Raw genomic sequence first — 17318 nt, forward strand, 5'->3', positions numbered from 1 at the left:
TTTAGATGTTTTATTACAGAAAGTGTATAAAACCCATGACTAAAATAGCCATTGTGTTACTTATGAATGGAATTATAGCCTAAATAAATTACCCCCCTTTTGGCTGGGGACCCCCTGGAACCCCCCTCAAGGACCCCTGGGCATCCCCGGACCCCCATTTGAGAACCACTGCATTAGTTAGTCGTTTTGTTTCTTTAACATCCTACTATTGTGCATGTTGATATGGCGATCTGCCAAAGCTCCCGCATACAGTATAATAACCAACATGAATTACTTTTATCTACATAGGGTGCAATTGTGATGAACTGTGTTTTGCAAGATTCTTCAACAAAAGTTGTATTAGGGCTACTATAACTGCCAAGGCGCAAGCCCAGTATTTTTTTGCACAAAGTAAAATCAAGAACGAAAGGAAACAAAATAGATCAAAAGATTGTGAGACAAGAAACCCTAAGAAATTAAACCAATATTAACAAGTATTACATCAAAGCATACATTATTATAGGGGACAAAAAAAAGGCACCATGAACTATGATGAGGCCATTATAAAGCAGTTTTAAGGACACTGGGCTACGTCACATTGTAGAAGCCGCTAAATTATAGGGGTATTGTGATTTTTCGTTTCAGTTGGTTTCCACTGCTACCCCGTTCCACCTGTTCATGCAAGTGTTGCTCTGCATCAGCAACCCTAACCTGCGCAGCCTATCATTGAGCGTGAAAAAGGCTACTCTTTGCCTCTAGTTTTAAGGATGTGCGCATGAGATTACGCCCATAAAAACATGGCATCACGCTCACGCTGCAGTCCACAGCAAAACAAGAGAATAAACCAGGACACGAATTAAGCGTACAGACAGTTCGCTTTTTACAGTCATATTCACACACAGCATCAATAAACTGTCTACAATGCATACGTACTGTAAATTAATGGTGGCAGTGCGGGGAGCTCAGGCGCACAGGCAGCCTATGCAAAACATGCCGGTAGGTAGACATGAATGTGCGCGTTTGAGGGTGTGTGAGCGTGCGGTGGAGAGAAGACTGTCTAGCTGCAGATACTGAGCGCACAGCTCAACTTCTGTCCGCCTGTCAATTATGTCGGTGCGAGTGCGGTTGCGGTACCGTGTGTGTGAGTGTGTGAGAGAGCGTGTTTACCTTGATCCGTGCATCGCTGTCCGCTCCCCCATCACGCCGCTCTTTGGCACGACCAAATTTTGGAGATGCCAAAATCTCGCAGTTAATCGTGAGATTTTATTCGTTCTCATGCAATACTTCTGACGCTCTCAGCCGTGTAGCGTGCCAATTAGGTTTAGAGAAGAAAGCCGATTCATTTCAATGCCAAGTTGAGGAGTGTGCCTGTGAGCACGCCAATCAAATCTGACATGACATCGAATCTTCATACATTATGACTATCTTAACCTTTTTCATATCAATGACTAGTCCGAAGCTATAATGTATTGTTATAGCTTTGCATCAATTTACTGACCTCCCCACCCCCAGACCCTCTCAAGGACCCCTGGACCCGCCTGGACCCCATGTTGAGAATAGAGAACCACAACTACTCTAGAAAGGGTAGCCTACTATAGCCTACAACATCACAGGAAAACAACAATATAGTAATACCATAGAACAGTGGTTCCCAAATGGGGGTCCGGGGACCTTGAGGGTAGCCTGGGTAAACCCAGCCCCCAGTGACCTGCTCTCAGGCTCACCCTGCTTACAGTCACAAGGTGACTAAACTGAGAGCAGGTCACGTGGGGGCTGGGTTTACCTAGGCTACCTTGAGGGGGTTCCAGGGGGTCCCCAGCCAAAAGGGGGGTCATTTATTTTAGCTATAATTCCATTCATAAGTAACACAATGACTATTCTGGTCATGGGTTTAATACACTTTCTGTAGCCTAATAAAACATCTAAAAGCATCAATCTTATTATCATATGGGGGACCGTGGGACAAAATCCTATCAAATAGGGGTCCGTGGTCTAATCTTTGTCAGTTTAGGGGTCCCTCATGTGAACAAATTTGAGAACCACTGCCATAGAAGATAGCTAAATATAATGATACAGTCTATAAACTCACTATTACCGCAGACAGACAAAAACGTGCCTGTACGTTAACTGATATAGGCCTATACAGTGATTTTATTGGGGGTATATGCTATGCAGCAAACACAAGAAATAAAAGTAGCATGATGACTGGACTGGAGTCAACAGTAAGCCTCCCAGTTAGGAGAGCTAATAACAGCACGGCAGTGACAGCCACCAGAGAGTGATGTGCGAGGACATAATTAGGTTAGCAGCAGCATGTGGTAGCTGGTGCTAGACTAACGGTGCCTTTGGGACTCCACCATCTCCTCACAATGCACAACTTTGGGGGAAGCTGTCATAGAGATGTCACATGTGAAAAGGGCTGATTTTATAGGCCCATCATTTGGCAAAGCATGCATCAAGCACGGATGAAATATTTCAGTGTCCAAAAGAGATAAGTCAGATTCCTTTTAAGCTTTGGGTTTAGAAACACAGTGTGAAGGTCAAACGAATAAAGGCTGTAGCCTAGAGCTGCAACGATTAATCCATTAGTCGATCGACAGAAAATTAATCGTCAACTATTTTGATAATCGATTAATCGTTTTGAGTACAATTTTAAGAGAAAAGTTCTAAATTCTCTGATTCCAGCTTCTTAAATGTGAATATTTTCTGGTTTCCTTACTCCTGTATGACAGTAAAACTGACTTGTGGACAAAACAAGACATTTGAGGGCGTCATCTTGGGGTTTGGGAAACACTGATCGTCATTTGCTACCATTTTCTGACATTTTATAGACCAAACAACTAATTGATTAATCGAGAAAATAATCGACAGATTCATCGATTATGAAAATAATCGTTAGTTGCAGCCCTACTGTAGCCTATATTTGGTCAAACTGTCCTTTTCACCATGGTGGATTTGAGCTCCTATACCTCCTGATGGAGAATTAGACTACCAAAGGCCAAGTCTAACAGGTTGAAAGATGCGTTTATCTTTATCAAACTGTTAAATGCCCATGAGGACTCAGCTGATGAGTTTCCCAACATGTAACTAGGCTACTGGGGGCAAATGATGGTTTTAGTGTTGGCCACACACACACACTCATTCTGTCACTTGATGTATTCATGTATTTTATTTTTATTTTTGTACCTTTAGTCTGTGTGCCTATGTTTCTTTCTTTATGTTTTTACCTGGCTGCATGACACAATTCCCCTCGGGGACAATAAAGTTTACTTGAACTTGGAAATGTGTGTTATGTGTTGGTAAAGCAAGTCATTAATTACACACAAACACATCCTGTTCCTTTTCAGAGTCTCGCAGTGAAGGGGAATAATAACGTTAGACTTTAGGCTCAGCATACCCAAGTCTTCCTACTTTGACAGGATTGACATGGAGTGCTGTGTCAAGGGAAGCAGAAGAAGCTGATGGCCAAACAGAAGTTAATAGCCAAGAGCAAATCCCTATAGGAGAGACAGTCAGGAAGTCAGACAAGTTGAAGTCAGAACTTTAAACATCATATTTAACATTCCTTCATTGTGTATCATTAGTAAACTCAATACTGTACATTTAGGCATTGAAAGCATCTTTAATTGCTGTTGTTTTTTTGTACAAAATATTTGCAAAATACATGTTTTAACATTTACAATGATTTTCTTCATTCTCTTGACGCACAACTGCTGCCAGTCAGACGAATAGGTTTTACACTCCTTAAAACAGAGGACAACACTGATGTGAACTAATGCAAAAAATCAAACATAATTATGAACTGTACATCTATGTCCATGTCAAGTCACATTCACTCACCCGCTCATTCTGAATTCAAGCATACCTGGACATCAGTGGTTACTCTATGGCTCACTCACTCTGTACCGTCCTACTGTCATTAGCCTCATATGGTACACTTAACAATTCTACATTTGAGAGTATCACAGCCAGCGTACACTGAAATATGTACAACAAATAGACAGACAAAAGTGTGAGAATCATCATGATGCAGAGACTTGGGACATCAGGTCTTCAGTTTGCAGTACGTTGTCAAACAGAATGTGACGTGCTGGTTTAGTGTTAAGGACAGTAGCACATTTCCATCAGCTCTTTTTGTGGAGGAACTTCATTTTACTTCCTGGAAAGAGAATCCAAACATCCATGAAGTCAAAATGTTCATGTAGGAAGGTTTAAATCAGGATATTATACAGGGGGGGGGGGGGAGGCAAACAAGTAGAAGAACTCACCAAGGCCTTTCAGGAACTTGTTGACTCCACTCTGCTCCGTGTCTGGCAGCTCCTCTAGATACTGGTCCACCCTCTGCTCAAACAGTCCTGTCAAAAGCACAGCACAGGTGATTCAAGAACTACACCCTGCTATTCCAAGAAGGTACAGTTACTCTAGTCAAGTCAAGTCAAGTCAAGTTTATTTGTATAGCACATTTCATACACAGAGGCAATTCAAAGTGCTTCACATAAAATGGATGACAGGAAAATAAAAGAATAAAAGAAGAGAATAAAATGGACATTTAAAAGCATCACAACAAAACTTAAAAAAAAAAGAGTATAAAAAGTGCATTAGGCAACAGGCGCAGCAGTTGCAAAAAGAGCAAAAAACTTATAGAGGACTCATTGGGTTTGCATAATAGAATAAATCAATTTATCTACTGTATATTGAGTCCCCCGACATCATGACTATAAACATGACTACACACACATAAAACTCAGGTCTGGGTACGGTGTCCTCTTTTCCTCTATACTGCAGTTTGGACGCCAAGCATACCCCCGCTTGTACCTTGCGTCATCTGTTGCCCGTCGACAAACAGGCCGTTTTTTTTCTCTAAAAACCTTGCTTAAAACGAGTACGGCTCTAGTAAGCTCCCCTTACGCGTGCGTCCCTCCTGACGCATCACCTCACCCTCTTGTGAGTATATCCGTAACCATCCCCCAGACCTGCAGCGCAATGCTCAGGTCTGGGTACGGTGTCCTCTTTTCCTCTATACTGCAGTTTGGACGCCAAGCATACCCCCGCTTGTACCTTGCGTCATCTGTTCCCCGTCGACAAACAGGCCACACAGACAAACAGTCGAGCTGAGACAAACAGTCCACACATGTGCAAAATGCGGCCCCTGGCCCCTGGACCATCTCAATCCGGCCCCCAAGGTCATCAAAGAAAAAGAAAATAAAACCCAAAAACTCAATAAAGGCAGAATTATGTTAATAAATCTCATCTGCTACAGGATTTGGATTTGGATCACTATTTATATTGGGATCGAGAGATGAATAAGAAATCACAACGGGAGAGAGGGTTAAAAATAGGCAGACTCCCGCAAAAATTGTTAGCAGGTATGATGTCCAATGTGTCAAGTCAGTATGGCCCTCTGGAGAAAAAAATTTGCCCACCCCTGCTCTAGTCCCTCAAGGAGCAGCACAGTGATGTGGTGGGAAAACAGGCTGCACGCCACCATATAACTTTCACCCACTAGAGGTCAGTACTAGTGAAAGAGTCAGCTGCATAGGGAGAACTAAAGGCATGGGGTGGAATCATGGCACTGAGAAAATCTACTGTCTTATTTCATGCAAATCAACTTGAGTTTTTTAAGCAACAACAAATAAGACCAACAAAAACAGCAGTCTACCTTTAGCCCGGCACTTCCTGAGCTCCCGGTCTTGAATGAAGCCGGCGAACATCTGAGACTCCATGAAGACGCCCAGGAAGCGGCGGATGCTCTTCGACGCCACAGACTTGCGGAAGGCCTCCCTCTGGAAAACCCGCTCCCCGCGCTCGTTCTGGTTGAGGAACAGCGAGTAATGGCCGATGGTCTCCAGGAAGAAGCGGATGAAGGCTTCTGACACGAGGCTGTTCAGTGAGTTGTACTCTGAGGACGCAGAGGAGAAGGGATGAATCACAATTTGATTCAAAGGATTACTTACAAAGTAAGTGGACATCTCACACTGAATAACGTCAGCAAAGAACAGTTTGTTTTTCCCAAATGATAGTCAGATGGTTCTTGAAAAGCAGTCAAACAACCAGGTTAAACTGGAATGTTACGGTTTGGCTCTCTGCTCACCGCCACACCACTGCTATGTTAACTGTGTGCGGTGACTTAAGGACACCACGCCTCATAATTCTTGGTCAACTCAGCTCGACTCAACTTAGATCAACAAGTAAATTAAGAAAAAATAAATCAATACAGTCGCTATGACTGTGAGGAGTGACCACTGTATTACAGTGGTCACTTCTTTATGACTGAATATCAGAGAAACATTAGAATTCCAGTATTCCACACAGCAGCTGGGCCGTGCCAACCATCATTAAAGGACTATTCCAGTGTGATTGGAGTCCATTCCCGCATTCCCTTGTCATCACTTTGTAGATCATTTTCCGGTGCTTTTATCTGCTTATGAGATATTTGCTATTTTTTCCTTTGTCTTAGTTGCTTTGCGGAGTAAATATTTTGAAACAAACGCGATCGAAATGTTATTATAATTGTGTAAAATGAAGCTTTAATTTCCCGTTCATTTTACAGACTAGAGCTGGCGGGATCTTGCTTAGGGTTTGCGCGTTGGCTGGAATGGGTTGGCGGCCTTAACGTAACCACAGAGAACCATAGCTGTTGGTTGAAAGATTTATTTTGGACACCCAGAAGGAGAATCTCGGCTCTTGTTGTTTACAAGCAGAAAGTGGAAGTAGGAGGACGCCCCCTCATGTCACATCTTTCGTGGTTTTACAGACTGTAATACACATGAAACTTGACTATAAATGGAACTCTTTTCAAAATGTAACTTTATAGAGCTTATTACGGTTCTGATGCAACTTTGCAAAAGGTGATTCTCGGCTTCTCATTCACAGCGATTGATTACCTTTACAGACCGAATTAGACGTTTCAGGAGTTGTTTTGCTCTTTGGAATTGAGTGGGAGTGAATGAACCTGAGTATGCTGCAACTGATTTAAAAAACATCTTTCATCATCAGCATGCATGTCAAAATGGTCAGAATTAACATTAGAGGGGATGGAAAATAAGTATCAAAACAACAACAACAACAACAACAACAACAACAACAACAACAACAACAACAACAACAACAACAACAGCAGCAGCAGCAACAACACTACTACTCTTGGAACAAAGAATCATCTGAATATCACATGAAAAGCAATTATCCTTTACAAAAAATAATTTATTAAAAAAAGAAGAAGAAATTAACTTATACAGACAATTATCCTTTACCACCTTCCAGTACAGACACCTGTCTTGCATCATTATAGAAAAACAACCTGTAACTCTCTGACTCTCACAGTCATCAGCCTCCACAGAAGACTAGATCATAAGAACTGTACCTGCTCTATTCCACCAGTCATCAGCCTCCACAGAAGACTATGTCATGAGAACTGTACCTGGAACTCTCTGACTCTCAGTCATCAGCCTCCACAGAAGACTACGTCATGAGAACTGTACCTGCTCTATTCCACCAGTCATCAGCCTCCACAGAGGACCACGTCATGAGAACTGTACCTGTAACTCTCTGACTCTCAGTCATTAGCCTCCACAGAGGACCACGTCATGAGAACTGTACCTGTAACTCTCTGACTCTCAGTCATCAGCCTCCACAGAGGACTACATCATGAGAACTGTACCTGTAACTCTGACTCTCACAGTCATTAGCCTCCACAGAGGACTACGTCATGAGAACTGTACCTGCTCTATTCCACCAGTCATCAGCCTCCACAGAAGACTACATCATGAGAACTGTACCTGTAACTCTCTGACTCTCAGTCATCAGCCTCCACAGAAGACTACGTCATGAGAACTGTATCTGTAACTCTCTGACTCTCACAGTCATCAGCCTCCACAGAGGACTAGATCATAAGAACTGTACCTGGAACTCTCTGACTCTCACAGTCATCAGCCTCCACAGAGGACTACGTCATGAGAACTGTACCTGTAACTCTCTGACTCTCACAGTCATCAGCCTCCACAGAGGACTACGTCATGAGAACTGTACCTGTAACTCTCTGACTCTCAGTCATCAGCCTCCACAGAAGACTACATCATAAGAACTGTACCTGTAACTCTCTGACTCTCACAGTCATCAGCCTCCACAGAAGACTACGTCATGAGAACTGTACCTGTAACTCTCTGACTCTCAGTCATCAGCCTCCACAGAGGACTATGTCATGAGAACTGTACCTGTAACTCTCTGACTCTCACAGTCATCAGCCTCCACAGAGGACTAGATCATAAGAACTGTACCTGGAACTCTCTGACTCTCACAGTCATCAGCCTCCACAGAAGACTACGTCATGAGAACTGTACCTGTAACTCTCTGACTCTCACAGTCATCAGCCTCCACAGAGGACTATGTCATGAGAACTGTACCTGTAACTCTCTGACTCTCACAGTCATCAGCCTCCACAGAGGACTACGTCATGAGAACTGTACCTGTAACTCTCTGACTCTCACAGTCATCAGCCTCCACAGAGGACTACGTCATGAGAACTGTACCTGTAACTCTCTGACTCTCAGTCATCAGCCTCCACAGAAGACTACATCATGAGAACTGTACCTGTAACTCTGACTCTCTCAGTCATCAGCCTCCACAGAAGACTACATCATAAGAACTGTACCTGTAACTCTGACTCTCACAGTCATCAGCCTCCACAGAAGACTACATCATAAGAACTGTACCTGTAACTCTGACTCTCACAGTCATCAGCCTCCACAGAAGACTACATCATGAGAACTGTACCTGTAACTCTCTGACTCTCACAGTCATCAGCCTCCACAGAGGACTACGTCATGAGAACTGTACCTGTAACTCTCTGACTCTCACAGTCATCAGCCTCCACAGAGGACTATGTCATGAGAACTGTACCTGTAACTCTGACTCTCTCAGTCATCAGCCTCCACAGAGGACTACGTCATGAGAACTGTATTACACCACTGGGGGCTGAACCTGTTGATGTAATGAACAGGGCTGGTTTGGTAGGGAGAGGGATGATCTGTCCCTTATTCACCTTCGTCTGACTCGCTGTCAGAGTCCTGGTTGATGATGTCATTCCTCTGCTCCAGCGCTTGCTCAAGAGCTGACTGAAGTTTCCGCGGCAGCAATGAGGCCTCATCGTCCATCTATAAACAATCCAAAACATTGCCATCGGCAGTGATAAACAACGTGCAGAATGGATTCAAAAGCTCAGGCTTGCAGCAGAGAACGACATGACGACAGATTTGTGCTCTTGTTCTTGTTTTGTAAGAGAACAGACAAACCTGGCGGATGAAGCGATCTGTTCCCAGGTCAACCATTAAAGCCTGAGAAAAGGGAGAGAGGAGTGTATCATCATTCAGATCTAATGCAAACCACCAGCTCTTCTTCAATCTCTTTTACAGTATACTGTATGTGCAACTATTTCACCTGAAATGTTAATGTGCAAGTGCTCTCTGCAAAACACTGTCAAATGAAGAACCATTTCCTGCTATATATATATATACTGTATATATATATATATATATATATATATATATATATACTGTATATGTGTGTCTGTGTGTGTGTGTGTGTGTGTGTGTGTGTGTGTGTGTGTGTGTGTATATATTATTATTGTTATTATTATTATTATTATTATTATTATCAATGTATATACTATATCATTGATATAATATCAATGACTGGCAAAGAATCATGTCTGATGTCTAGAGTAAAAAAAAAAGTGAGGTTGGTCTAACTCTAACCAATTTGACTTCCTGATGGTTCAACAGTCAAAATAACAGCTTGTGACAGTCTAAACATGTGCCCTCGCCTTCACTCCCTTCCTACAGCTGATAGTCACATGGCTGGCTCCCTAAAGACGACTAGAAGCAGAATTCCTCTGGATCTGTCTGACTGTAGTGTTTCTCAGCCAAGAGACCAACTGGATCTGTCTGACTGTAGTTTATCAGCCAAGAGATCAACATATGCTCAGCTATACTCAGAAATAAATAAAAAAGACAGATGAGAATGAGGAGGGTAGTTCAAATGGGTGAGGGGGGTAATTTTGCATTTCACTCCTGAGTAACAATGAAAACATTGAAGACTCAGAGTCAGAGACATTTAGACTGAGAGTGTAGGAGTCTATACTGTAAATCTGAACTGGAAGAAAAGGGTTTCACCCAGCCAGTTACAGCAGAGAAGAGACAGTGAGAAGGCAGAGAAAGAGTACTCACCTCTTCTACAGGCAAGTCTTTGAGCTTGGGCATTGAGCTGGACAGCAGCCCCACCAGGAAGGGTGTGGGACAGCAGACAATGTCCACCATGGAGCCCGGCAGCACGGGGATGAAGGTGTGCTGCCAGGAGAAAGGGTAGAGCAGTGCCACCACCGCGTGGATGCAGCTGGACAGGGTGCTGGGGACGGACGGGGGACAGAAGGACAAAACACCGTCAATCACCTTCACGCTGCAGAGGACCACACCAGATCAAACTCAATGGACCTGCGGAAAACAGTGCAGATGTTTCACTAGATAAGGAAAAAATATGTTTTTCCAGACTGGAAGGGGAGTGGTGGGGTTCCTCCTAAAGCTACAGCCTACAGCAACCATGAACTGATCACAACTCAAAACATTGCTGCTACTTCAAATGCTCAAATCATCAACATTAAAGGAACAGTTCACCCAAAAATGAAAATGCCATCATCATCTACAGGTGAGGTTTGTCCATACAACACACAGGGAAGTTGCCAGCACAACTCGAGAGAAAAACAGTCATCATTGACTTCAGTTGTGAAGCACTGGCTTACTTACAGTACGTACTTCAGTATTTAAGTCAATGGTGACTGGTTTTCTCTCAAGTTGTGCAACCTCCCTGTGTGTTATATGGAAAAACCTCACCGGTGTTTACTTTCAACTGGCATGAGGGTGAGTACGTAGAGGATTTATTTTTGGGTGAACTGTTCCTTTAAATCATTAACTGGGCTACATGTGATGAACAGGAGCACAGGCAGAGTGTGCTGCTATTTGCTGGGCACCTTCAGTCTCCTCAGGCGAAATAACATGATCCTCTCTTTGGCCTCGAAACGATTCCTTTTGTATATACATGAGGTGAAACAGCACAGCTATGTACCCGGGCTTTGACACTTTGTTCTGCCTGCAGCTTGTCTGAGGGACAGCCGGATCTAACCGCAACAGACTGTTCTTTCACTGTGACAAATGCAATCAAGAGCAGGAAGGGAAGAGAAATCACTCTCTCTCCGCCTTACAGCTTTGCGGTTAAGGAGCAGGCGGACAAGTTCACCCGCGGCAGCCATTCAAATCCTTAATCTCTTGCACTTCCACCTCTCCCACTTTAGTGCAACAGCCTCCATGCAAACCATACAGCTGATGGCTGACTGTCAAGGAATGTGTGCAACAGAGAGGAGCCAAAGTGGAACGTCATTTCCTGCTTCAGCACTGTACCAGAGATTTTCATCCACCATTTATTTTCCCATAGACATTTTGTAAAATGCTTATAAAAATAGTTTTACTTGTTCAAACCAAACGGTTCAGATATATTTAGAATCGGGAGAGACCATAGAACATTTCACTCGGACCAAAAAAAAAAAAAAACATTTTCTTTAAATCCGCATTTTTTCTTTACATTTTGGTCTGAGTGAAATGTTATGTGGTCTCTCCTGTTTCTAAATATATCTTAACAGTGTGGTTTGAACAAGTAAAACAATGTTTGTTAGCATTTTACGAAATGTCTATGGGAAAATAAATGGTGGATGAAAATCTCTGGTACAGTGCTGAAGCAGGAAGTGACGTTCCACTTTGGCTCTCTCTATAAGGCGACTGCTGCTGTGACGACACAACGTAACCCCTACGCTGTCCACTCTAGTGGTGTGACGCTGACATGTCGCTGTATAGTGAAGCTCGAACCAACGCAAAAAAAAACGTACCGATTCCGTTTAACATCAACAGCTGTGGTACAACATCACGATCGCAAATAGCAGGCCGTCTTTCTCACGGTCCCTCGCTTGTTGACAGTGGCTGACCCCTCCTCCCCTCTGTCCTCCACATACTGGTCAGTCCATGTACACAGAGGGAGCGAAAATAAACGATGGGTCCAATCAGGCACACACACACACGCACACAGATAGTGGTGCACTAAATCAGTATGGATCAAGACCAAGGCTAGGGATCAAACGCGGCATGCAAACGCACCCCACTCGAGATAGACTTTTTAATAAGGAATGTTTTGCAGGGTTGCTCTCATCAGCAGCAGACAGACGGCACGTCCAACTAAACAGACGCTACTCCCTTGTTCATGACCTTGCTCACCCTGAGTTAGAGCTTCAGCCCTGAGACACTTGATTAAGCAGAGCACTGAGCAGAGTACAGAGTGTCGAGCTTCAGTCCTGAGACACTTCAGTAAGCAGAGCACTGAGAAGAGTACAGAGTGTCGAGTTTCAGTCCTGAGACACTTCAGTAAGCAGAGCACTGAGCAGAGTACAGAGTGTCGAGTTTCAATCCTGAGACACTTCAGTAAGCAGAGCACTGAGCAGAGTACAGAGTGCCGAGCTTCAATCCTGAGACACTTCAGTAAGCAGAGCACTGAGAAGAGTACAGAGTGCCGAGCTTCAATCCTGAGACACTTCAGTAAGCAGAGCACTGAGAAGAGTACAGAGTGCCAAGCTTCAATCCTGAGACACTTCAGTAAGCAGAGCACTGAGCAGAGTACAGAGTGTCGAGCTTCAGTCCTGAGACACTTGATTAAGCGGAGCACTGAGCAGAGTACAGAGTGTCGAGCTTCAGTCCTGAGACACTTCAGTAAGCAGAGCACTGAGCAGAGTACAGAGTGCCGAGCTTCAATCCTGAGACACTTCAGTAAGCAGAGCACTGAGAAGAGTACAGTGTGTCGAGCTTCAGTCCTGAGACACTTCCTTAAGCAGAGCACTGAGCAGAGTACAGAGTGCCGAGCTTCAGTCCTGAGACACTTGATTAAGCAGAGCACTGAGCAGAGTACAGAGTGCCGAGCTTCAGTCCTGAGACACTTCAGTAAGCAGAGCACTGAGCAGAGTACAGTGTGTCGAGCTTCAGCCCTGAGACACTTCAGTAAGCAGAGCACTGAGCAGAGTACAGAGTGCCGAGCTTCAGTCCTGAGACACTTCAGTAAGCAGAGCACTGAGCAGAGTACAGTGTGTCGAGCTTCAGTCCTGAGACACTTCAGTAAGCAGAGCACTGAGCAGAGTACAGAGTGCCGAGCTTCAGTCCTGAGACACTTCAGTAAGCGGAGCACTGAGCAGAGTACAGAGTGTCGAGCGAGAGATCTCGGAGCCATCGTCAGTAACGTGTCGTGTTGAGATGAATGACAACCCCTAATTTTTTTTTCCACCCCATCATCTAGGCTAGTGGTTCCCAAAGTGGGGGTCAGGACCCCCCAGGAGGGGCGGGGGGGAAGGGACACCACTGGGTGGGTCGCGAGATGATTTTCAGAATGTGTAAAATTGGCCTACAGAATGTGTGAACTACAAAATGAGTGAAATACAATAAAAAAAAACGACTAATAATTGTTACGTGTTGTTTGTTTTGTTTCCGAAATTCTCATGTGCACACAAACATTTGCATGCTTCAACCACCTGCGGGGATAAGAAAAAGTTTGAGTTGAAAAGTTTGGGAACCCTTGATCTAAGCTACATGCCATAAGCATTTGCCATAACTTTCCCCATAACTCAAATTGCAAAGATTAACTGTGTTTTCTTGACAGGGTAAAAAAAAAAAAAAAAAAAAAAAAAAAACAGTACTGAAAACCCACAGGCTATAATAATCTCAGCCTTCAGTCTTTCAAGGTCTATTCCTATTCGCTCACAACATGCAGCTCTCGCAGCCTGACTGCTTTCCAGTTGCCCGGGGAGAGCTTGATAATTCCTAACAGATCCTGTCTCCTGGCTTTGACGTGCTCCAACAGGGAGTGATGGGGCACAGATCCTTGGCCACAGGCTGCACACAGCACTGCACACCACTGACACCAAGAGGATCCATTTACACTCATTCCCCCAACCCACACTCTCCTGGGAAAAAGATGAACTTGCAATGAAAACACAGTGCACTACCAGGAGTTGCCACTCAACCCTGGAAACCCCCCCCCCCCCCCACCCCCCAGAAAAAGCGAAGAAAAGACCTTCAGATGTGGAGCTAAACGTCAGACCGCGGGTTATAATAAAAGTCACACCATGAAGACTGCCTGCTAGCCGCCGTGTCGGCTAACCGGTGGGGATCTTAATAAATAATAAACAATAAGCCATCCCATATGAAAGACCTGAACTTAGACCAAGTCTGCAAGAGGTACACTAATTGGAGTCACAATCTTCTCAGGAAATAAGGAATATTTTGTGGTTTTAGACTGGGTTTTACTGCCTTTTCAGCCTACATTAGATGTAGGCGATTGGTCCTCCTCACTGACCACATTAACATTTGTGATTGGATGGGGAAAAGATGCAATTCAGTGTGTGAGTGAGATAGGACTTTCTATCTTTGTAAGTATTTAACCCCTAAAAGTTTATTTTAAAAACAAACACCACACAATCATAAAGTAGCATTCCAAGATGAAGAATCTCAACTCAATTTTGATGGGGAAAAAAACCTCCAACACCAGATAGAACTTTATAATTCTGAGCTCAGTAAATGGTAAAAAGAGGAGGTCTGCAGAGTTGAGGTTGTGGAGCTAATCCTCCCATATTAGCTCCCTCCTGGGTTGGCCTGGCCTGGTTTAGTGTGTGTGAGGCTGAACTGGCAGATCCTCCAGGAAACATGGAATCCACAGGCTTTACGTCTGTGAAGCCAGGAGGAGGAGGGAAAAATCTCAGTGTCCTAGAAGGAGGGAGGGAGACAACAGCCTCTATCACCACCAAATGCTTCACACAGCCCCACTAAAGTACTGCACTGTGTCTAGTTCTACCCTGTCAAGGCCCAGTCTGATCCAATAGGCCAGAGAGGACAGACAAGATGAGGCTGGGAGCTGTCAGAGCAAACTGAACCGCAGATACCAGCACTGCTGCAAAACTTCACAAAACCACCGTTCAGCGTTAAAGCTCTTCCCAAGCTCAAAATAGCACCTAGCAATCCTATAAAGAGGCAGCACGGTCCATATAGACCTACAGGATTTCTATGATAAGCTACACACTGCATATTTTCTTCCCGCCAGCAGTGTTCTGTGCTCCCTTTAGTCCCCAAATGGTTTTCCCTCACTTCCTGTCTATAAGGATCTCCAGTCAGCAGCTTGGCCTCGGCCGTCTGACTCCGCAGAAGCTGTTTAACAGTGAGAAATGGCTTCCCTATGGGAAACCCTATACATGCTCTTATTAAAACCACAATAATGTCTGAATTAAATCAAGACTTGCCAGAGTGCGGATGGAGTGTGTGCATGTGTATGTATGAGTGAGTGTGTGTGTGTGTGTGTGTGTGTGTGTGTGTGTGTGTGTGTGTGTGTGTGTGTGTGTGTGTGTGTGTGTGTGTTAGAGAGAGAGAGAGTGTGTGTTAGAGTGAGTGAGTGTGTGAGTGTGCACGTGGCGTGCATATCTGTAGTGTTTGTGCATGCAAGTACTGTATGTGTATGGGTGCGTGCATGTACAGTACATGCATGTGTGTGTGTGTGTGTGTGTGTGTGTGTGTGTGTGTGTGTGTGTGTGTGTGTGTGCGCGTGTGCATGTGAGTATAAACATTCTCCATGACAGTAATGTAAAAATCAGCTGGTCAGGCTCTAGTAATGGCCAAGTTCTTCTCTCCTTTAAGAATGTTTCCCATGTTTACAGTGTTAGGGTTTCACTCTGCCTCTGAATATCATATATACATACACACACATATATATATATATATATATATATATATATATATATATATATATATATATATATATATACAGTATATAGCCTACCACATAGGAAACAGCTACGTTGTTACAGAGTGTTTTGGCGTTGTGCCAGCACTGCACACAGTGTGCCGCAGCATGTGTTCCAAAATAACGAGGAGCTAAATCAATTGGACGCCTTACTTCTTGATTGGGCCACACACAAACGGCTAATTCCTCCTGCCTGAGGGTTACAATCACCATAGATCACACGACAGTAGCTGCTCTACCTGCCTCCATCCAGCTTTCAAGATGGCCATGTTTGTTAAGAACACCACACACCGCCACACATTACAGTACAGTACAGTACACAGAAACGCTTTGTGCTGAACTTGTTACCGCACGGTGTAATAAGCAGTTTTGAATTTGCTGCTGGCACAGACTGTGAGCAGAGTGAGTGAGTGACGTGCGTGAGGGGAAACCAGAGAGTGCCTGAGCAGAAACCCAAGCACACTTGTGCGCCACAGAAAAGTGAGCGTGATGAATTCACCACGGCCATGAGAAAGGCTTTCACAGGCCATTGTTTAGTTTGTCCCTCCCTTCTCTCCGTCCTCCTCGCTCTCTCTCTCAAACATACATTTCTCTTGCTTTTCATCACACTCCTTCCTCTCCTTCTGTCGTCCCTACGTCAAATAACAGACATTGGGAACATTCACTCAGCACAGCACTTGCATAATCAGTTACCGGCAGTGTTGATGGTAACTCATTACAAAAGTAACATATTACATGTAATATATTACTTTTAGCAGTAACTCAGTAATATAACTTATTACTGATAGGATTTCAGTAATATTATACCAATTACTTTGTTAAGTAACACAAACTGAGTTGGAAAAAAGCACATATTTGAATAAAGATACAATCATTTCCTAATCAAACTGTGTGCTTTTCTGCATATAACCACTATAGATGACAATAACAAAGGGAAATAATAACTTTAGAGTTTTGGATTGTTTACACTAACTTTACAAGGCGGTTGAAACTATTTTTCGGGATGGTTCCGGGGAGGCGATGTCATTCTGCTGCTGCTGTTATTTTGGTGAAAATAATTAAAAAGTAGTGTAATAAGTAACGACTTACTCTACACAGACAGTAATACTGTAAAGTAACATATTACTTTCAAATGAAAGTAACTAGTAATATGTAGTATATTACATTTTGAAAGTAACTTGCCCAACACTGCCGGTATTATTTCACATTTTCACACTGGGAGGAAAAAAAAGCGTGGAAAAATCAGGTGGTATTGAACATCGACATTGGAGCCACATGAGGGAAAGTGGTTTAGATCCGTTTAGATGCTCAAACACTATTAGTAGTATTCTGCTGCCAGGTTATGAGAGAGAGGCACATGAACATGCTCATAGAATGTGATTAACCCTCCATTAACCCTTAGCCTGAGGACTGACTGTGTGTTGACATAAGACCACAGTGCTGAAACAACTCGTTCAGAGGCTGCAGGTAAA

At 43.7% G+C, this 17318-nt stretch overlaps 1 protein-coding gene across 1 annotated transcript in view; it reads right to left on the minus strand.

Annotated features, from left to right (window-relative positions):
• Nucleotides 1-3599: 3599 nt before the first annotated feature.
• Nucleotides 3600-17318, minus strand: part of dennd2b (DENN domain containing 2B) — a 55026-nt gene continuing 41307 nt past the window's right edge. The window contains exons 15-20 of the mRNA XM_083650936.1: nt 10203-10380; nt 9270-9311; nt 9020-9131; nt 5639-5878; nt 4248-4334; nt 3600-4138 (exon numbers count right to left, since the gene is read on the minus strand). Of these exons, the coding sequence (XP_083507062.1) occupies nt 4104-4138; nt 4248-4334; nt 5639-5878; nt 9020-9131; nt 9270-9311; nt 10203-10380 (694 nt within the window). The 3' untranslated portion in view covers nt 3600-4103. The remainder of the gene's footprint in view (nt 4139-4247; nt 4335-5638; nt 5879-9019; nt 9132-9269; nt 9312-10202; nt 10381-17318) is intronic.

This window comes from Poromitra crassiceps (assembly GCF_964638095.1).
Source record: "Poromitra crassiceps genome assembly, chromosome: 14".
Taxonomy (NCBI): Eukaryota; Metazoa; Chordata; class Actinopteri; order Beryciformes; family Melamphaidae; genus Poromitra; species Poromitra crassiceps.